General features: G+C 56.1%; 1 protein-coding gene across 7 annotated transcripts in view; it reads left to right on the top strand.

The window, feature by feature from the left end:
• LRP5 (LDL receptor related protein 5) overlaps positions 1–13616 on the top strand; it is a 124090-nt gene extending 110474 nt beyond the window's left edge. For 4 of the 7 annotated variants that reach the window (XM_086385293.1, XM_086385291.1, XM_086385292.1 and 1 more), the window contains 5 exons: positions 2088–2198; positions 3579–3815; positions 4078–4217; positions 11669–11766; positions 13154–13616. In XM_086385293.1, coding sequence (XP_086241419.1) covers positions 2088–2198; positions 3579–3815; positions 4078–4217; positions 11669–11766; positions 13154–13415 — 848 coding nt within the window. In that variant the 3' untranslated portion in view covers positions 13416–13616. Of the gene's footprint in view, positions 1–2057; positions 2199–3578; positions 3816–4077; positions 4218–11668; positions 11767–13153 lie in introns of all 7 variants that reach the window. The other 3 variants (XM_086385289.1, XM_086385288.1, XM_086385294.1) reach the window with 1 other exon arrangement.
• Positions 13617–15936: the final 2320 nt, after the last annotated feature.

Raw genomic sequence — 15936 nt, 5'->3', positions numbered from 1 at the left:
TGCCAAGGCTCCTCACCTTGGGAAGGAAAAAATGTTAGTTTTAGGCCCCCTGAAGGCTCCTGGCGTCTGCCCTGCCAGTTTGGCATGAAGGTGGACTGTGAGAATCTATCTTGCCTTCCCTCATTCAGTCAAGAATTTTACAGAAATCCAAGACAAATGCATTAGTCAGCTTGCTTTCCATGGTTTACACCCTGGTTAATTCCCATCCCCAAAGGCAGTGCTGTCCTCCACCAGCGAGTCTGTGGGTTAATGCTTATTTGTGGGTGATTTCTAGCATCCCACTGAACCAGGAGTTACCAGAGAGATTTGTCTGGTCAGCCTGGGTCCACTCTGACCAGCAGGATCTTCCTTTAGACCGTGACAGTGAAACAAATGTCTGTGCTCCCTCTGAGTTTCTTTTATAAATGACCTTCTCCGTTGGTTCCTGCCACATACTGTCAGCACCACGGCCCCATGTTGACTACTACTGAGCTAGCTGTTAATAGGTCTTTCTAGCTGCTACCCCCATAGCCACTGGGTCCTATACTTGGATAACTCAGATTTTATCTGTTCCCTGCCCACTCATGAAAAGCAACCATTCTGTGGAAGATGAAGGCCTGGGGTTCATTCCCCCAAGTGTTTCCGTAAAGCTGCAGTTGTAAAGTCTTTCCAGCTCACAGACCCTTTGAGAACTTGATAGAGACTAGACCAGGATTAGCACACTGTGACCTAAGGGTTAAATCCAGGCCACCACCTATTTTGGTGAATAAAGTTTTGGGTTCATGCTACGTCACCTCAGTCATGTTCGACTCTTTGGGACCCCATGAACTGTAGCCCACCAGGCTCCTCCGTCCATGGGATTCTCCAGGCAAGAATACTGGAGTGGGTTGCCATGCCCTTCTCCAGGGGATCTTCCGACCTCGGGATCAAACTTCTGTCTCTTACGTCTCCTGCATTGCAGGCAAATTCTTTACCATCTGAGGCACCAGGGTAAGTTGGTATTCTTTACCAACTTAGCCGCCTAAGTTTTATTGGGACAAAGCTAGGCTCATTCATTTACATATTGTCTGAGGCTGGTGTTGCATGAAAACAGCAGAGTTGAGTAGTTACTGTAGAGACATATCTGTCTCTTACAGGAGAGTTTTCTGAGTCCTGCCTTACACTTGGCCCCAGCTCAGTCTGGTGGCCAAGATCTCGGCGGGTGGCAGGAGCCCTGATTAGGAATCACTCCCTCCGTCCTCCCACTGTGAGAGTTTCTCCTGGTGGAAGGAAGCCCTGGGAGAACAGCAGGCCCTGGTGCAGGCTTTGGGTTCCACCCTGCGTTTCAGAAGCTTCCTCTCCTGCTTGGTGACCAGGAGATCTGCCCACTCATTGCACGGACAGGGTTCCTTGTCTCCAGTTTCGAGCGTGGGGTGCCTGGGCCGGGGCAGGTGGGGAGCTTAGACAGGAAGTCCTGGGGGCAGATGACCGGCGAGCCCCCAGGCAGCTCCCTTCCTCATGGGGCCGGGGCCCTTCCCAGGTCAGCAGGGAAGCAGCAGCAGCTGCAGTGCCCGGCCTTTCTCTTCCGTTTCCCCCGAAAGCCTGAGAGCTGCACTAATTGCTTGCATGGCTAGCCTCTGCCTCTCCGGCTGAGCTCTGCACTCTCTTCCTGACCCCCGGAGCTCTGCGGGCGCATCAGCTGTCCCCTGTCCCGCCTGGTTAGGAGCCTGGCTCCTGTGGGCCATCCACTGACCCCATGACCTGGGAGACAGCCTGAGCTCAGGGGCTGTGGGAGCTCTGGTGCTTTGCAAGCCTGACCCATGGTAGGATCCTGGTGAATAATTACCTCCCTGTGTCATTGAGGTCTCTTCCCTGCCAGCCCGTCCCCAGCATTTCACAGGCCTTGAAAGGGGGGTCATCGAGGGGAGGGTGAAGGCTGGTTTGGCCGGGACGGTGTCCCGACCTGGTCCTCGCAGGGGTCCCTTTGCCTGCTCTGCGTTTGGACCCCAGGCCTCTGCTGCTGGGTCTGGGGTCGCGGGGCTGGGTGCACCTGTTGGTGGTCATCTGCTTAGTGCTCCTGGCTGCGTCATGCCCTCCAGCCTCTCTGAACGCAAGGCCCCTCCTTGCAGCCGTCTGCCTGCCCAACCAGTTCCGCTGTGCCAGCGGCCAGTGCGTCCTCATCAAACAGCAGTGTGATTCCTTTCCGGACTGCGTCGACGGCTCCGACGAACTCATGTGCGGTGAGCTGGCTTCCTGCAGAGGGCGGGGTCAGGGAAGGGGGGCGGTCACCCTGTGCTGGGCTTCTGTTCCAGGACCGTGGGGTCCAGAGGGAGGAAATGGTGAGGACTAAAGAGGCTGGGAAGTCGAGAGTCTCAGGCCTTGGTGGGGGAGTCAGGGAAATCTTCCTGGAGGTGGAGGCAGCTGTGAGGAGGGAGAGACGGAGCTAAGGGGCATTTTAGCTGGGACAGAGGCACAGCAGCAGGCCCCCTTTGAGAAGGCAGAGGTGGGCGGGGCTGACTGTGGTGGGCCGGGCCTGAGTGGCAGGCAGAGGCAGCGGGTTTCTGCCCAGAGACCTCACTTAGCAGCGACTGCCAGACAAGATCGCCTGAGAGGGTCGGGGCTGGGCCCCTTCCCTGGCAGCCTGCTGTCTGGCTGAGGAGGAGCCGTGTGTGGCCCTGTGCAGAAACGCACATGTGCGTGCACACATGCACACATACGTACACGCACGTGCTGCATGCCCCTTGAATGACACGGTCTGTACAGTCAGGGGTACCGGGGTACAGAGGATGCAAAATGAGGGCAGTCAGAGAAGACTTCCTGGCGGCAGTGGCTCTTGAAAGGCTGTCAGATTCAGACAGGAAGGGAACTGGATTCCCAGGAAGTGGGGATGTCTCCATGCATCTGGGGATGTGGCCCCTTCGTTCACGGCAGAAGGCCCAAGATAGAGATGACTTATGAATGGGGAAGAAGGGGGGGTCCCCGGGGACTCACTGAGCACTTTCGTACCGTCCCATCAACCCAGGGCAGGCCCCTCAGCTACCACCTCGGGGGAGGTCTGGGGTCCGAGGGCAGCCGCGGGGTTCTGAGCCCTGCTCCTTTGGCAGGCAGGTGTCCACGCTGACCATGTCTGTCTTTGGTCTCCCATGTGACTATCCCAGTTGTTGGGATGATTGTCATCCATAGTCAGGCCTCCTCGCTGGAACCAGCAGCTTTCCTCCCTTTCTCTGGGGGGTTTGACCAGCTGGAGGGGACCGAGTTGATTGTCCCTAGAACCGTTGTGCCGACCTGATGGGGAAGTGAGTGTTCTTTGGACAAGGTTGAGTCTAGAGCCCAGACCGCGAAGCTCCAGGTCAGGGGCGTGAATAGGAGGAGTCGCTGGTGAGGGGCTGGGGGCGGTGGGAGAGCTCAGTCCAGCTGAGGAGGGGCAGGAGGCCGCTGCGGGGAGGCTGGAGGGGGCAAGCCCTTCAGGGGTGCTGCCCCAGCCCCCCAGTAGCTCCACCAGTGGGTGCTGGGCCGGGGCGGGTACGAGCCCTCCAGGGCACACAGCGCCTGCCCCCCCTCAGGAGACCCGCTCCTTTTGGGTTGACGTCCGCCGTCTCTCTCTGCCCGGCCTCCGGCAGAAATCACCAAGCTGCCCTCGGACGACGGCCCAGCCCACAGCAGCGCCATCGGGCCGGTCATCGGCATCATCCTGTCGCTCTTCATCATGGGTGGGGTCTACTTCGTGTGCCAGCGTGTGGTGTGCCAGCGCTACGCCGGTGCCAACGGGCCCTTCCCGCACGAGTACGTCAGCGGGACCCCCCACGTGCCCCTCAACTTCATCGCCCCCGGCGGCTCCCAGCACGGTCCCTTCACAGGTGAGGAGCCTGAGCCCCGTGAGGGCCCTGGAGGAGGTGGAGAGGGTGGTCAGGGCGGGCTGTGGGGCGAGGGGGTCAGAAATGCTCTTTGGACTTGACCTGAGCTCATCTGAGTTGCCCACTGGGGACAGTCGTCACGTGGGGCTTCTTTTTCTGAGCCTGGTTGGGTCTCCTGGGCAGAGGGGCTGGAGAAAGCACTCCGTGTCCGTGGGGCGCCCTGGCCCCTGACCAGGCCTCATGCCCGCTGGCCCCCCTCCCACAGGCATTTCGTGTGGCAAGTCCATGATGAGCTCCGTGAGCCTGATGGGCGGCCGGGCCGGGGTGCCCCTCTACGACCGGAACCACGTCACCGGGGCCTCGTCCAGCAGCTCGTCCAGCACCAAGGCTACACTGTATCCACCGGTGAGTGGGGGCAGGAGGAAGCCCAGCCGGCTCGGGGTCCCCCCCCAACCCAGGACATCAGGGTTTCTAGAATTACCAGCCTGCCGTTCCATCCCTCAGGATGGTGGATGCGTTCACTCCCCTCCGTGTCCTGACCTGTAGTTTTTTCCTTTCTCTTCTTTTATTGGAGTGGAATTGCTTTACAGTGTTGTGCTTCTGCTGTACCACGAAGTGAATCATCTGTGTGTACATTTATTCCCTCCTTCTTGGACCTCCCTCCCACCCCCTGGGCTTTCTGTTTAGAAAAGAGCACTCCTTGTTCATTGTGGATAATCCGGAAGTCAGGCGAAGTCTAGACGTGGAAGTCGCATCCATAATCCTACCTCCCAGGGTTGCTGTCGGCCGTCCTCGGATCTGGGTGCCAGTCTTTATTCCGAGGGCCTTCCGCATTAGCAGAGCCTGTCTGGCTGGACGTGAGCTTCCCTTCAGTGTCCCCACCAGAAACACCCTATTTTCCTGCCTAAGGCCTTGCTGGTTCCCAGAAAGTAGCTGGATTGTTTTCTAAGGACAGGCACTCATGGGATGACTTTTGTGCTGACTTTTGCTCCCTGGAGCTTCCGGCAACCCAAGTGGGGTGTGGGCTGGCTCCAGGCCACACCCTAGAAGGAAATGATTGTAGAGGGTGACAATCTGAAGCCCTTAGTGTCCAGGTCCCGCTGCAGGATCCTGAGGGGGACCTTCTCCTCCATACTGGCTGGGAAGGCCCCCCATTGCCAGGAGCATGGCCCGGGGTAACCGGGTAAGCCTGATGCATGGATGCGAATCTGGGGCTACGTGTCAGGTTCTGACTTTACCTTGTCCTGTGCTTCTTAATTCTTCAAAACCTGACTTCTCTGTGATGAAATACTCTTCTGAGGTGAAGATTGCCCCTTGAACTTTCTCTGGGGGGGTCCCAGCAAGCACCACCCACCAGGACGGGGCCTGCCTGCCCTTCTGAGTGTCCCCCATACCCAGGCTGTTGCCCTTCCTTATTGCACCTGATCCTGGCAGGGTCTAGGAAGGAGGAGGCAGCAGGGGTTATTATCTCGGGTCTGCAGGATTCGGTCTGAGTCTCCTGGAGGCTACAGGGCTGGGCTGTTCAGGGGTGGGGGAAGCAAGGAGTCAGCAGAGAGGAGTTGAGGAACCCTCCCCACTGTTCTTGCCTTCCTGCTGCTATCATCACCTGACCTTCGGATGGCCCACGTAGCCAGCTAGAAGCCCCAAGAACCCTCTGAGACTGAGCTGACTCCAGGCCAGCCCCCTGCCCACCCCCTCCCACCCCCAACGTGGACACCAGGATGCTTGCCGCCTTTGGAGGAGCCGGGAGCTGGGGGGATCGCACTTGGCGGCGAGAGATGACACTGACCACCAGCAGTTTTTTACAGTGGCTTTATTGAGATACAGTTCACATACCATACAATCCACCCACTTCAAGTGTCCAATTCCGTGGTTTTTAGGATATTCACAGAGTTGTGCAGTCATCACCATGGTTAAATCTAGAAAATTTCATCATCCCCAAAAGAAGCCCTTTGTGGAGCCAGCTGTTTAAAAATTAACTACGTTGCTTTGAATCAGTAATATACATTCACGGTACAGAATTCAAAGGGCACAGTGAAAAGAGGGCCCGGCCTTCACCGTGACCAGGAATTCACCCCTCCCCAGAGGCACAGCCTGTGCGGGGTTGATTGTGTGTCCTCCCAGGGGAAATCAGTGCATAAGCGAGCATACGGGAGTACGGACTTCATCTTCCCGGCAAAGAGAGTAACATTTTTTCTTTAGTTTTGGAGACAATTGCAGATTTATCTGTAGCTGTAAAATATAATACAGAGCGGCCCCGTCTCCCTTCACCAGTTGTCGCATTGGCAACATCTTACGTAACTATGGTTGTCTTGGCACATGCATGCTGCTGTAACAAAAATGCCATAGACTGGGCAGCTTAAACTACACGCGTTTATGTCTCACAGTTCTAGAGGCTGGGAAGTTAAAGATCAAGGCTCTGGTTTCTCACTGTTCAAAGCCCAATTCTTAGTTCATAGTGACTGTCCTGTCCGTATATGGTAGAAGGCATGAGGGAGCTCTCTGAGGTCTTTTTTTTTTTGGCTGTGCCTTGTGGATCTTAGGTCCCTGACCAGTTCCCTGACCAGGAATTGAACCTGCAACCTCCTGCAATGGAAGCGTGGAGTCTCAACTACTTGGCCACCAGGGAAGCCCCCAGGGTCTCTTTCTTAAGGACACTTATTCCATCCCTGAGGGCTCTACCCTTGTGGCTTAAGCACTCCAGAAGGTCCCACTCTTAAACCATCATGTTGGAGATTAGGTTTCAGTATATGAATTTGGGGGAGACCCAGACATTAATTCTACAACAGTAATACAGTATCATAACCAGTGCATTGATACAGTTCCTTTTGACTTTATTTCAGTTCAGTTCAGTCGCTCAGTCACGTCCGACTCTTTGCGACCCCATGAATCACAGCACGCCAGGCCTCCCTGTCCATCACCAACTCCCGGAGTTTACTCAAACTGTTGTCCATCGAGTCGGTGATACCATCCAACCATCTCATCCTCTGTTGTCCCCTTCTCCCCCTGCCCCCAATCCCTCCCAGCATCAGAGTCTTTTCCACTGAGTCAACTCTTCACATAAGGTGGCCAAAGTATTGGAGTTTCAGCCTCAGCATCATTCCCTCCAAAGAAATCCCAGGCCTGATCTCCTTCAGAATGGACTGGTTGGATCTCCTTGCAGTCCAAGGGACTCTCAAGAGTCTTCTCCAACACGACAGTTCAAAAGCATCAATTCTTCAGCACTCAGCCTTCTTCACAGTCCAATTCTCACATCCATACATGACCACTGGAAAAACCATAGCCTTGACTAGACAGACCTTTGTTGGCAAAGTAATATCTCTGCTTTTCAATATGCTATCTAGGTTGGTCCAAGGAGTAAGCAAGCGTCTTTTAATTTCATGGCTGCAGTCACCATCTGCAGTGATTTTGGAGCCCAGAAAAATAAAATCTGACATTGTTTCCACTGTTTGCCCATCTATTTCCCATGAAGTGATGGGACCGGATGCCATGATCTTAGTTTTCTGAATGTTGAGCTTTAAGCCAACTTTTTCACTCTCCTCTTTCACTTTCATCAAGAAGCTTTTTAGTTCCTCTTCACTTTCTGCCATAAGGGTGGTATCATCTGCATATCTGAGGTTATTGATATTTCTCCCGGCAATCTTGATTCCAGCTTGTGCTTCTTCCAGTCCAGCGTTTCTCATGATGTACTCTGCATATAAGTTAAATAAGCAGGGTGACAATATACAGCCTTGACGTACTCCTTTTCCTATTTGGAACCAGTCTGTTATTCCATGTCCAGTTCTAACCGTTGCTTCCTGACCTGCATATAGGTTTGACTTTATTTAGAGTTCACCAATTTTACATGTGCATTTTTTAAAGACACCTTTTTAAGAATCCATTTTTATGTGCTTGTTTATTTGGCTGCTCTGGGTCCTAGTTATGATGCACGGGGTCTTTAGTCACGGCATGTGAACCTTCAGTTGCGGCATGTGTATCTAATTCTCTGACCAGGGATCAAACCTGGGCCCCCTGCATTGGGAGCGTGGGGTCTTAGCCACCGGACCACCAGGGAGGTCCCAAAGACAACTTTTTATTTTCAGAGCAATTTTAGATCCACAACAAAATTGGGAGGAAAGTAGGGGGACCTGCCAAATCCCCGCTCCGCCCCCATGATCAACGTCCTGCACCAGAGTGGGACGTTGGTTTCAGTCCACGAACCTGCACCCAGAGGCCACCGTGTACGTCTGAGTGCACCTTGGTGGTTTGGATTCTTGGTAGAATTCTGTGGGTTTGGACGGACGTGTAATGAATGACATGTATCCACCGTTGGCATCTCGTACAGTGTAGCTTCGTGTGTGCTTTTTAAAACCTGCATGATAGCATCTGCAGGTAATGGTAGCTCCTCAGACTCACTTTTTTTTTGGTAAATGAATTTATCTATTATAATTGGAGGCTAATTACTTTACAATATTGTGGTGGTTTTTGCCATACATTGACATGAATCAGCCACGGGTGTACATGTGTCCCCCGTCCCAAACCCTCTCCCACCTCCCTCCATCCCATCCCTCTGGGTTGTCCCAGTGCACCAGCTTTGAGCGCCCTGTTTCGTGCATCGAACTTGGACTGGTGATCTATTTCACATACGGTAATATACACGTTTCAATGCTGTTCTCTCAAATCATCCCACCCTCTCCTTCTCCCACAGAGTCCAAAAGTCTGTTCTCTATACCTGTGTCTCTTTTGCTGTCTCACATATAGGGTCGTCGTTATTTACCATATATATGCGTTAGTATACTGTATTGGTGTTTTTCCCTCTGACTTCACTCTGTATAATAGGCTGCAGTTTCATCCACCTTATTAGAACGGACTCAGCCTCCCTTTTTGCTGCTGAGGCTTGGTTGAAGGGCTGGCCTTTACCCAGCTCTTCAGAGGAATGCCCTCTCTGTGTGCTACATCACCCCGACTCCAGAAGGGGGCGCTGTCCCCACCCTGTTTCGCAATGAGGAGGCCGGGGGACCGAGTGGTAACTACCTGCCCTCCCCTCCTCCCCCGGGGGCCATTCTGCCCAAACTGACCACTCCCTGCCCGGTCTCTCCTGCACCCTGAAGTTTGTTTTCCTTCTCGGGCAGAGCAAGCCCCCTTCTTGGTGACTGGACAGTGCCCTTTGTTGGGGTGTGGCTAGGCCACACCAGTGGGTGTCTAGTCACCCCAGGATCTTGTTACCCCAACAGCAATGCTCAGAACTCCTGCATTTTCCTCATTTAGGGGAGACTCCAGGAAGATGCCCTGTAGCTAAGGCTGAAGGTCATCTTGACCTTTCTTGCCAAGGGGATCCTCAAGAGATGACAGTCCCTCTTCCCACCAGCAGAGGGCCACACCGGCATGACTGTCCCTCTCACTCTCCTCAGGTCCAATTTAGGGTAAAAATGGTATTGTAGTGTAATTTATATTTCACTTATTACAAATGACGTCAAACATCTTTTTGTATGGTTAATAACCTTTGTAGTTTTATTTTCTCAGAAAGGTGTGTTTATGTCCTTTTTCTATTGGGTTGTTGGTTTTATTTTGTTAATCCATTTGTAAGGGTCTTGGGGTTTCCCAGGTGGCACTAGAGGTAAGGAACCCCACTGCCAATGCAGGAGACTCAAAAGACTTGGGTTTGATCCCTGGGTCGGGAAGATCCCCTGGAGCAGGAAATCGCAACCAGCTCCAGTATTCTTGTCTGGAAAAATTCAGTGGACAGAGGAGCCTGGTGGGTTCCAGTCCATGAGGTTGCAGAGTCAGACACAACTGAGTGACTGAGCATAGCACGAGGGCTCTTTATGTAGAGATATAGCTGTATTAAACGAATTAGCCTGGGATATGGGTTGAAAATATTTTTCCTAGCTTTTTGCCTTTTGATTTGGTTTATGTTGTGTTTGCCCTTTATACCATGAAATTAAGTCTGGAGTGGTTTTGGTCACGCCCAGAAAGGCTTTCCCTCCTCGTGAAAAATAGTTTCTTTCCATGTTCTCTTAAAGTTCTCAAGGTTTCATGTTTGTGTTTAAAACTTGCCCTTGGAATGTAATTAGAAGGTCTGAGTGAGTCTGGAGGTACTGACTATTTCTGTGCTGATGGCTTCCAGGCAGCTTTTATGAGTTGAGGTCCAGTCGGTAGACAGAAACCATATGGTGATTTGAACAGAGAAAGTTCAATACATTATTAGCAGGGATTGGAATTCCAGGGCGTTGGCCAGTGAGAGGTAAAGAGGACTCTTTAGAACACAGGAAAAGCAGATTATCTGGGAGGGAGAGACTGGGGAAGAGCCCCCAGCTGCCAGGCACCAGAAGACAGAAGTGGCCGAGGTGCTGCGCCAATAGAACTTGCTAGAGATCTGCCTACTGCTGTACTGGGAAGACTTCCCCACAAGCCTTCCTGACCTTCACCTCCCTGGTGCCCTGGGGGAGGTAGCTCTGACAGCCAGCAGGGAGGGGATTATGGGCAGGATCCCAGAGCTCCTTGGAGGCAGAAGTGAAGAGGAGCCAGGTCCGGTCAAGTTCAAGGGCAGATGCAGAAAAAGCTCCCCCCCAACCTGGGGTGAGGGGAAGTGGCGGGGGCAGCCCCTTTCTGCTGGTGGTGCTCCCTGACTGGTGTCTGCTCCCCTCTTCCCCCGAGCTGTACCTTCCCAGCTTTGGGGTCAAATCCTGAGCATCCCCAGGCTAGCTGTTTGGGCTGAAGAGGACCCTTCCCCCAGAATAAGGAGAGGTGTCCATGTGGTTCCTGAAGGGCAGGGGAAGGGCTTGGGCTTTTCCTGTAGGTTATTCACCAAGTGTCAGGACTGCCTTAGAAAGCAAGTCTTCTTAATTTTTTTGTTTCTTTTTCTAAATTTTCTTCCTTTCTTGGCTTCGCTCTGAGGCATGTGGGATCTTAGTTCCCTGATCAGGGACTGAACCCAACACCTCCTGCATTGGAAGTGCAGAGTCCTAACCACTGGACCACCAGGGAAGTCCCTAGCCCCATTTTAGAGATGAAGCTACTGAGGCCTCAGAACGGGAAATCCCTCACCAGGGAGCCTGCTGCAGCTGGGAGGTGCTACAGAGAACTCAATCCACATCTTCCCTGGGACAGGCTGCGCCCTGTCCACCACCCCAGGGACCTGGGGAGAGTCTGTCCTTCAGGGCACAAGTGCAGTGATAGCCCTCTGCCTGCTGTGCCCCCTGCAGGGACAGCTGGCAGGAGGTGGGGGGGGGGGGTGGGGGTGGAGTACAGACCTGGCCGGTGTCTGGGCCCCCGGGTCCCATGGTCCCTCTTGTGGGGCCAGTGGTGTGCTGCCTGGCTCTGGAGGGCGCATGCTTGGGGGGAAGAATTGTGTCTTTAGCACCACAGTTTGGGGGCGGTGTAGTCCCTTGAGAAAGGGGCACCCTTTCCTGGTTTGTTGAGACGCTGGCCTGGCGGGCAGCTAGGCTGTAGCCCCTCCCTGGTGGGTGGACGCCCCCTGCGTCCTCAGGGTTCCCCCAGGAGTGTTTGGAATAAGGAGTGACTTATAGAGATTAGACTTTTGCACCATGTGGAAGGAGATGGGGAAGTAAAACTCCCAGAGGAACCTCGCCAGGCGCTCAGGCCCAGCGACAGCCCAGGCCGGCAGGGACACTTCCCTGCTGGTGACCGGGGTGCAGGACCCATCGGGGACCTGAACGCGCTGGCCTGGGGTCACGACTGGTCAGCGGGGCGGCCTCGGCGGCAACCCTGCTCTGCCCCTCCGCGTGCCCACCCGCAGGCCACGGCTGCCGCTTCCCGTCCCCACACCAGGAGAGTCGTGGGAGGAGGCAAGGGGGGCGGGGGTGGCGGGACCGCGGGCTCCGGGGCGCGTGTGACCTCGCTTGGCCTCCCCACAGATCTTGAACCCGCCGCCGTCCCCCGCCACGGACCCCTCCCTGTACAACGTGGACGTGTTCTACTCTTCCAACATTCCCGCCGCCGCCAGGCCTTACAGGTACGGAGCCCCCCGCCGTCCCGCGCCTGGCCCCCTTTCCCGGGAGAGTCAGCCGGGAGGGGTCGGCGCAGCGCGTGGCGCGCTGAGGTCAGAAAGCGCCCGGAGCCCGCGGGTGGGAGCCTTGGGGGTCTTGGGAAACCACCCGGGGTCCCCAGTGCGGCTGGCCGCGTCCCTGAGGGCTCTGCGCTCAGACGGTGCTTGAATCCGGCTGGGGACCGCGGCGGGGGCCGCCACCCCGCGGTGCCTCCCCCGGGAAGGAGCGGGCGAGGCCGGCCCTCGCCGGGGCGATCCTTTCTCCTTCCTCGCGGCGCAGGCTTGATTCAGGGGACGTCGGTCCGGCTCCGAGCCAGGCTGGGCGAGCTGAACCTGCTGAGCTTCAACCACCCGGTGGCCTCAGCCCACAGGGCCCACCCCGCTCGGGCGGGCTACCTGATGGAGCACGTGGAGGCTGGGCCCCGCTAGGCTTGCCCCCGCCTCCCGCGTAGAGAGCCGGGTCTGGGGTGCTGCGGGAGGCGTCTCGTGGTCCTGGAGCCGCGGAGCCGCGGAGAGCGGCGCCGCCCGCCCTCTGGTGGCCGTTTGGGGGACTCCCGGGCCTGGAAGGGGAGCCGGCCGAATCCGGGAGGCGCAGCTCTTGACCCGGTGGTCACGACCCTGGTCAAGAACCTGCAGGGGCTCCCCAGCGCCTCACGTCACAGCCTGTCACCAGGGCTGTCGCGTCCACTCCAGCAGGCCAGCCCCCTCAGCCTCCAGTCTGCTCCGCTCGCCTGTCCTCCTTCTGGTCCTGCCTCCAGTACCTTTCCCCTCCGCACTGCCTGTTGGGGTCCTGCTTGCTCCCAGGGCCCCACGGGGGCTGTCCTCCTGCTGCACCTTCCTCAGCGGCGGGCCCTTTGGAGCCGGCTCCCCTTCCTGCCCACTGTGAGGCCTACCTCGGGCCCAGGCCACAGGGCGATGTCACGGGGGTCATCAGGAGACATCCCCGGGATCAAGGCGGGACTGGCTGGTCTCCACCACTTACAGCAGTGATACAAGGGGGGATAGCTGTGGAGCATTGTCTGGTGTCAGGCACTGTTTCTAGCACGTTCCATGCAGAATCTCACTTTAATCCTCACAAGCCGCTTTTGAAACGGACACCGTTTCATCCTTCCCATCTTGTCAAGGAGAAACGGAAGCTCAGACAGGTTAAGTTTAGTCCCAAGTGGGCTCTGGGCGCCTTGTTCTCCATAAAGGTGACCTTGGCCCGGGGCTGCAGGCCTTGCCAGGGCCCGGACTTGGCAGCCTGCAAGATAAGTGCAGGGGCGCCCACCTTGGAGGTGGCGCTGTGGAGGCTCAGGGGGGCCCGGGGACAGCCGCTGTGAATGCAGGCTCCCTTTCCCTGTATCCCCTCCAGGCCCTACATCATCCGCGGCGTGGCGCCCCCGACCACGCCCTGCAGCACGGACGTGTGCGACAGTGACTACAGCGCCAGCCGCTGGAAGGCCAGCAAGTACTACCTGGATCTGAACTCGGACTCAGACCCCTACCCGCCTCCGCCCACACCCCACAGCCAGTACCTGTCGGCGGAGGACAGCTGCCCGCCGTCGCCCGCCACGGAGAGAAGCTACTTCCACCTCTTCCCGCCCCCGCCCTCCCCCTGCACGGACTCCTCCTGACCTTGGCCGGGCCACCCCGGCCTCTCAGCGCCCCTGTACATAGTTTTAAATATGAACAAAGAAAAAAATATATTTTATGATTTAAAAAAATATAGTTGGGATTTTAAAAACAGGAGAAATGTGAACAGTGATGGGGTGGGCAGGACAGGGAAAAACTTTGTACAATGGAGATAATATTTATAAACCTAATTTTTTAAAACATCATTGCCATTCTTTCATGCCGTGTGTGCGGGAGTTGCGTGTCCCCGAGGAGTGAACGGTTCACCCTGGGCAGCTGTCAAGTCCTGCCCTTATCTTCCTGGGCATCTCACCTTCAGGCTCCCCTAGGGAGGGGTGAGACCTCTGGGAAGAGGCCTGCGCAGGGTCAGCTTGGTGGATGCCTGACTCATGCACGACTTGATGTTTGATTTTATGCTCTGCAACTGCCGTCCTGAAATTCCAGATAATTTTGAAGACTGAGGCCCTGCATTTCGTTTGGCATTGGGCTCTGCAGGTTATATCCCTGGGCTTTGGGCTATTCCCTGGCTGGTCCCTGCTACCGTCTGACCTGTGTGTGCCAGCTCAGGGCTGCTACTGCTCAGCAAGACACCCCCACCCCACCCGGTTGTCCAGTGGTTAGGACTCAGCGCTTTTACTGCCAAGGGCCCCGGTCCAGTCCCTGGGTGGGAAACTAAGATCCTGCAAGCTGCATGGTGTGGCCAAAAAAAAACCGCCGGGGGCCCTGCCATCCGTGCTGACCCAGTGATGGTGCTGCCAAGCCACACTTGCCCGGGTAGGGGAGGGAGACCCCAGTCCTCCTGCTCTCCTGGGCCCCCTCCACGCCCATCTCTGCAGATGGGCTAAGGACAGCCCAGTCCTCACCGAGACGGTCCATACACACTACCTGAGGCCTACCCTGTGCCCACCCGGGTGGTACTGGAGGAGACACGGGTCAGCCTGGTCCCTGCCCCAGGGGCCCCCAGGCTGCGAGAGTCATGGTGTGTTGTGAGCAGGCTAGGCTGTTCTGGGGTCAGGTAGGAAGAACCACCTTGGCAGGGTTGAGAGGAAGGAAAAGGCAACAGCCAGGAAGGGCTTGACTCTCAGGGAGGTGGATGGGAGGTCGGGAGAATCAGGGCAGTGCTGGTGAGCCCTCCACTGAAGAATCAAACCACAAAGACCTGGAAGAAGACTGCAGTCCTGACCCCCAAGGCCTGGAGACTGGGGTGAGAGCCGACGGGAGGGGGAATCTGGTGGGGCCCTGAGGGCTCCGACTGTGGGCCCAGGGGTCAGAGCTGGGATGGGCCTGGCTTCTTGGGACAGATCTTTTTTTTTCCCAATTTTTGGCTCTGCGGGGTCTCTGTTGCTGCAAGGGCTTTTCCCTAGTTGCAGGGAGCAGGGGCCACTCTCCAGTTGCGATGCGCAGGCTCCTCATTGCAGTGGCTTCTCTCGTTGTAGAGCAGACTCCAGAGCACAGGCCCAGTAATTGGTGCACGGGCTTAGTTGCTCCGCAGCATGTGGGATCTTCCCGGACCAGGGATTGAACCCGTGTCTCCAGCATTGGCAGGTGGATTCTTTACCACTGAGCCACCAGGGAAGCCCTGGGACAGAATTTGAGGAGACTCCCCTGAGCCCTGATTGCCTGGGAGTCCCCCAAGGTCATGGCTCATCAGCCTTGACGGCTGTAGACACAAGTGGGTTTGCTGATGCCGCCACTGCTGGGACCTCGAGAACAGATGCTGGGGACGGGGTGACCGGCCGTTGGTGCAGACGGACCGTGAGAGTGGGCAGCCCGTCCTGAGTGCTGATCAGGGGTGGGGTCCACGCTCAAGGCCCCTTTGAAATTTATTTTTACTTATAGGAAATGGCAGCCCACTCCAGTATTCCTGCCTGGAGAATCTCATGGACAAAGGAGCCTGGGGGGCTACAGTTCACGGGGTCGCAGAGTCAGGCTTGACTGAAGCGATTTAGCATGCATGTATTTATTTGACTGTGCTGGGTCTTAGTTGCAGCACGTGGGATCTATTTAATTGTTCCCTGATCAGGGATTGAACCCAGGCTCCCCGCATTGGGCGTGTGGAGTGTTAGCCATTGGACCAGCGGGAAAGGCCCAAGACTGCTTTGCAGACCACAGGGGTCGGATCTGCCTCTGCCGGAAAAGCTTCATCTCTTATCCACTCTGTCCAGCTGCCCCGTCTGTCAAGGAAGGGTGCTGTCGCCTGCCTCTGGGACTAGAGTAAGGCTTCTGTGAGATAAGCCTTGCCCAGTCGGGGCCTGGCAAGCGGCAGGTCCTTGGTCATGGGAGAGGTGACATACTTCCTCAAGGTCGCAGCGCTAAGGACCAGCTGCTCCCAGGCCCAAGTTGGATCTCCTGTCCACAGAGCTGCCTGCGGAGGCTCAGGGTTCCTAACATTCGGCCCCGTGCCCTGAGGTGCTCATTAAAGCACCTGTCTCCATGCAGGCGGGGCTTCTCAGGTGGCAGAGAACCCACCTGCCAACGCAGGAGACTTAAGAGATACGTGCCTGACCTCTGGGTCTGGAAGAT

Source organism: Bos grunniens, chromosome 29, assembly GCF_055505025.1.
Source record: "Bos grunniens cultivar Pamir isolate PY7600 chromosome 29, Bosgru_T2T1.0, whole genome shotgun sequence".
Classification (NCBI taxonomy): Eukaryota; Metazoa; Chordata; class Mammalia; order Artiodactyla; family Bovidae; genus Bos; species Bos grunniens.
This window is presented reverse-complemented; position numbering and strand designations above follow the sequence as displayed.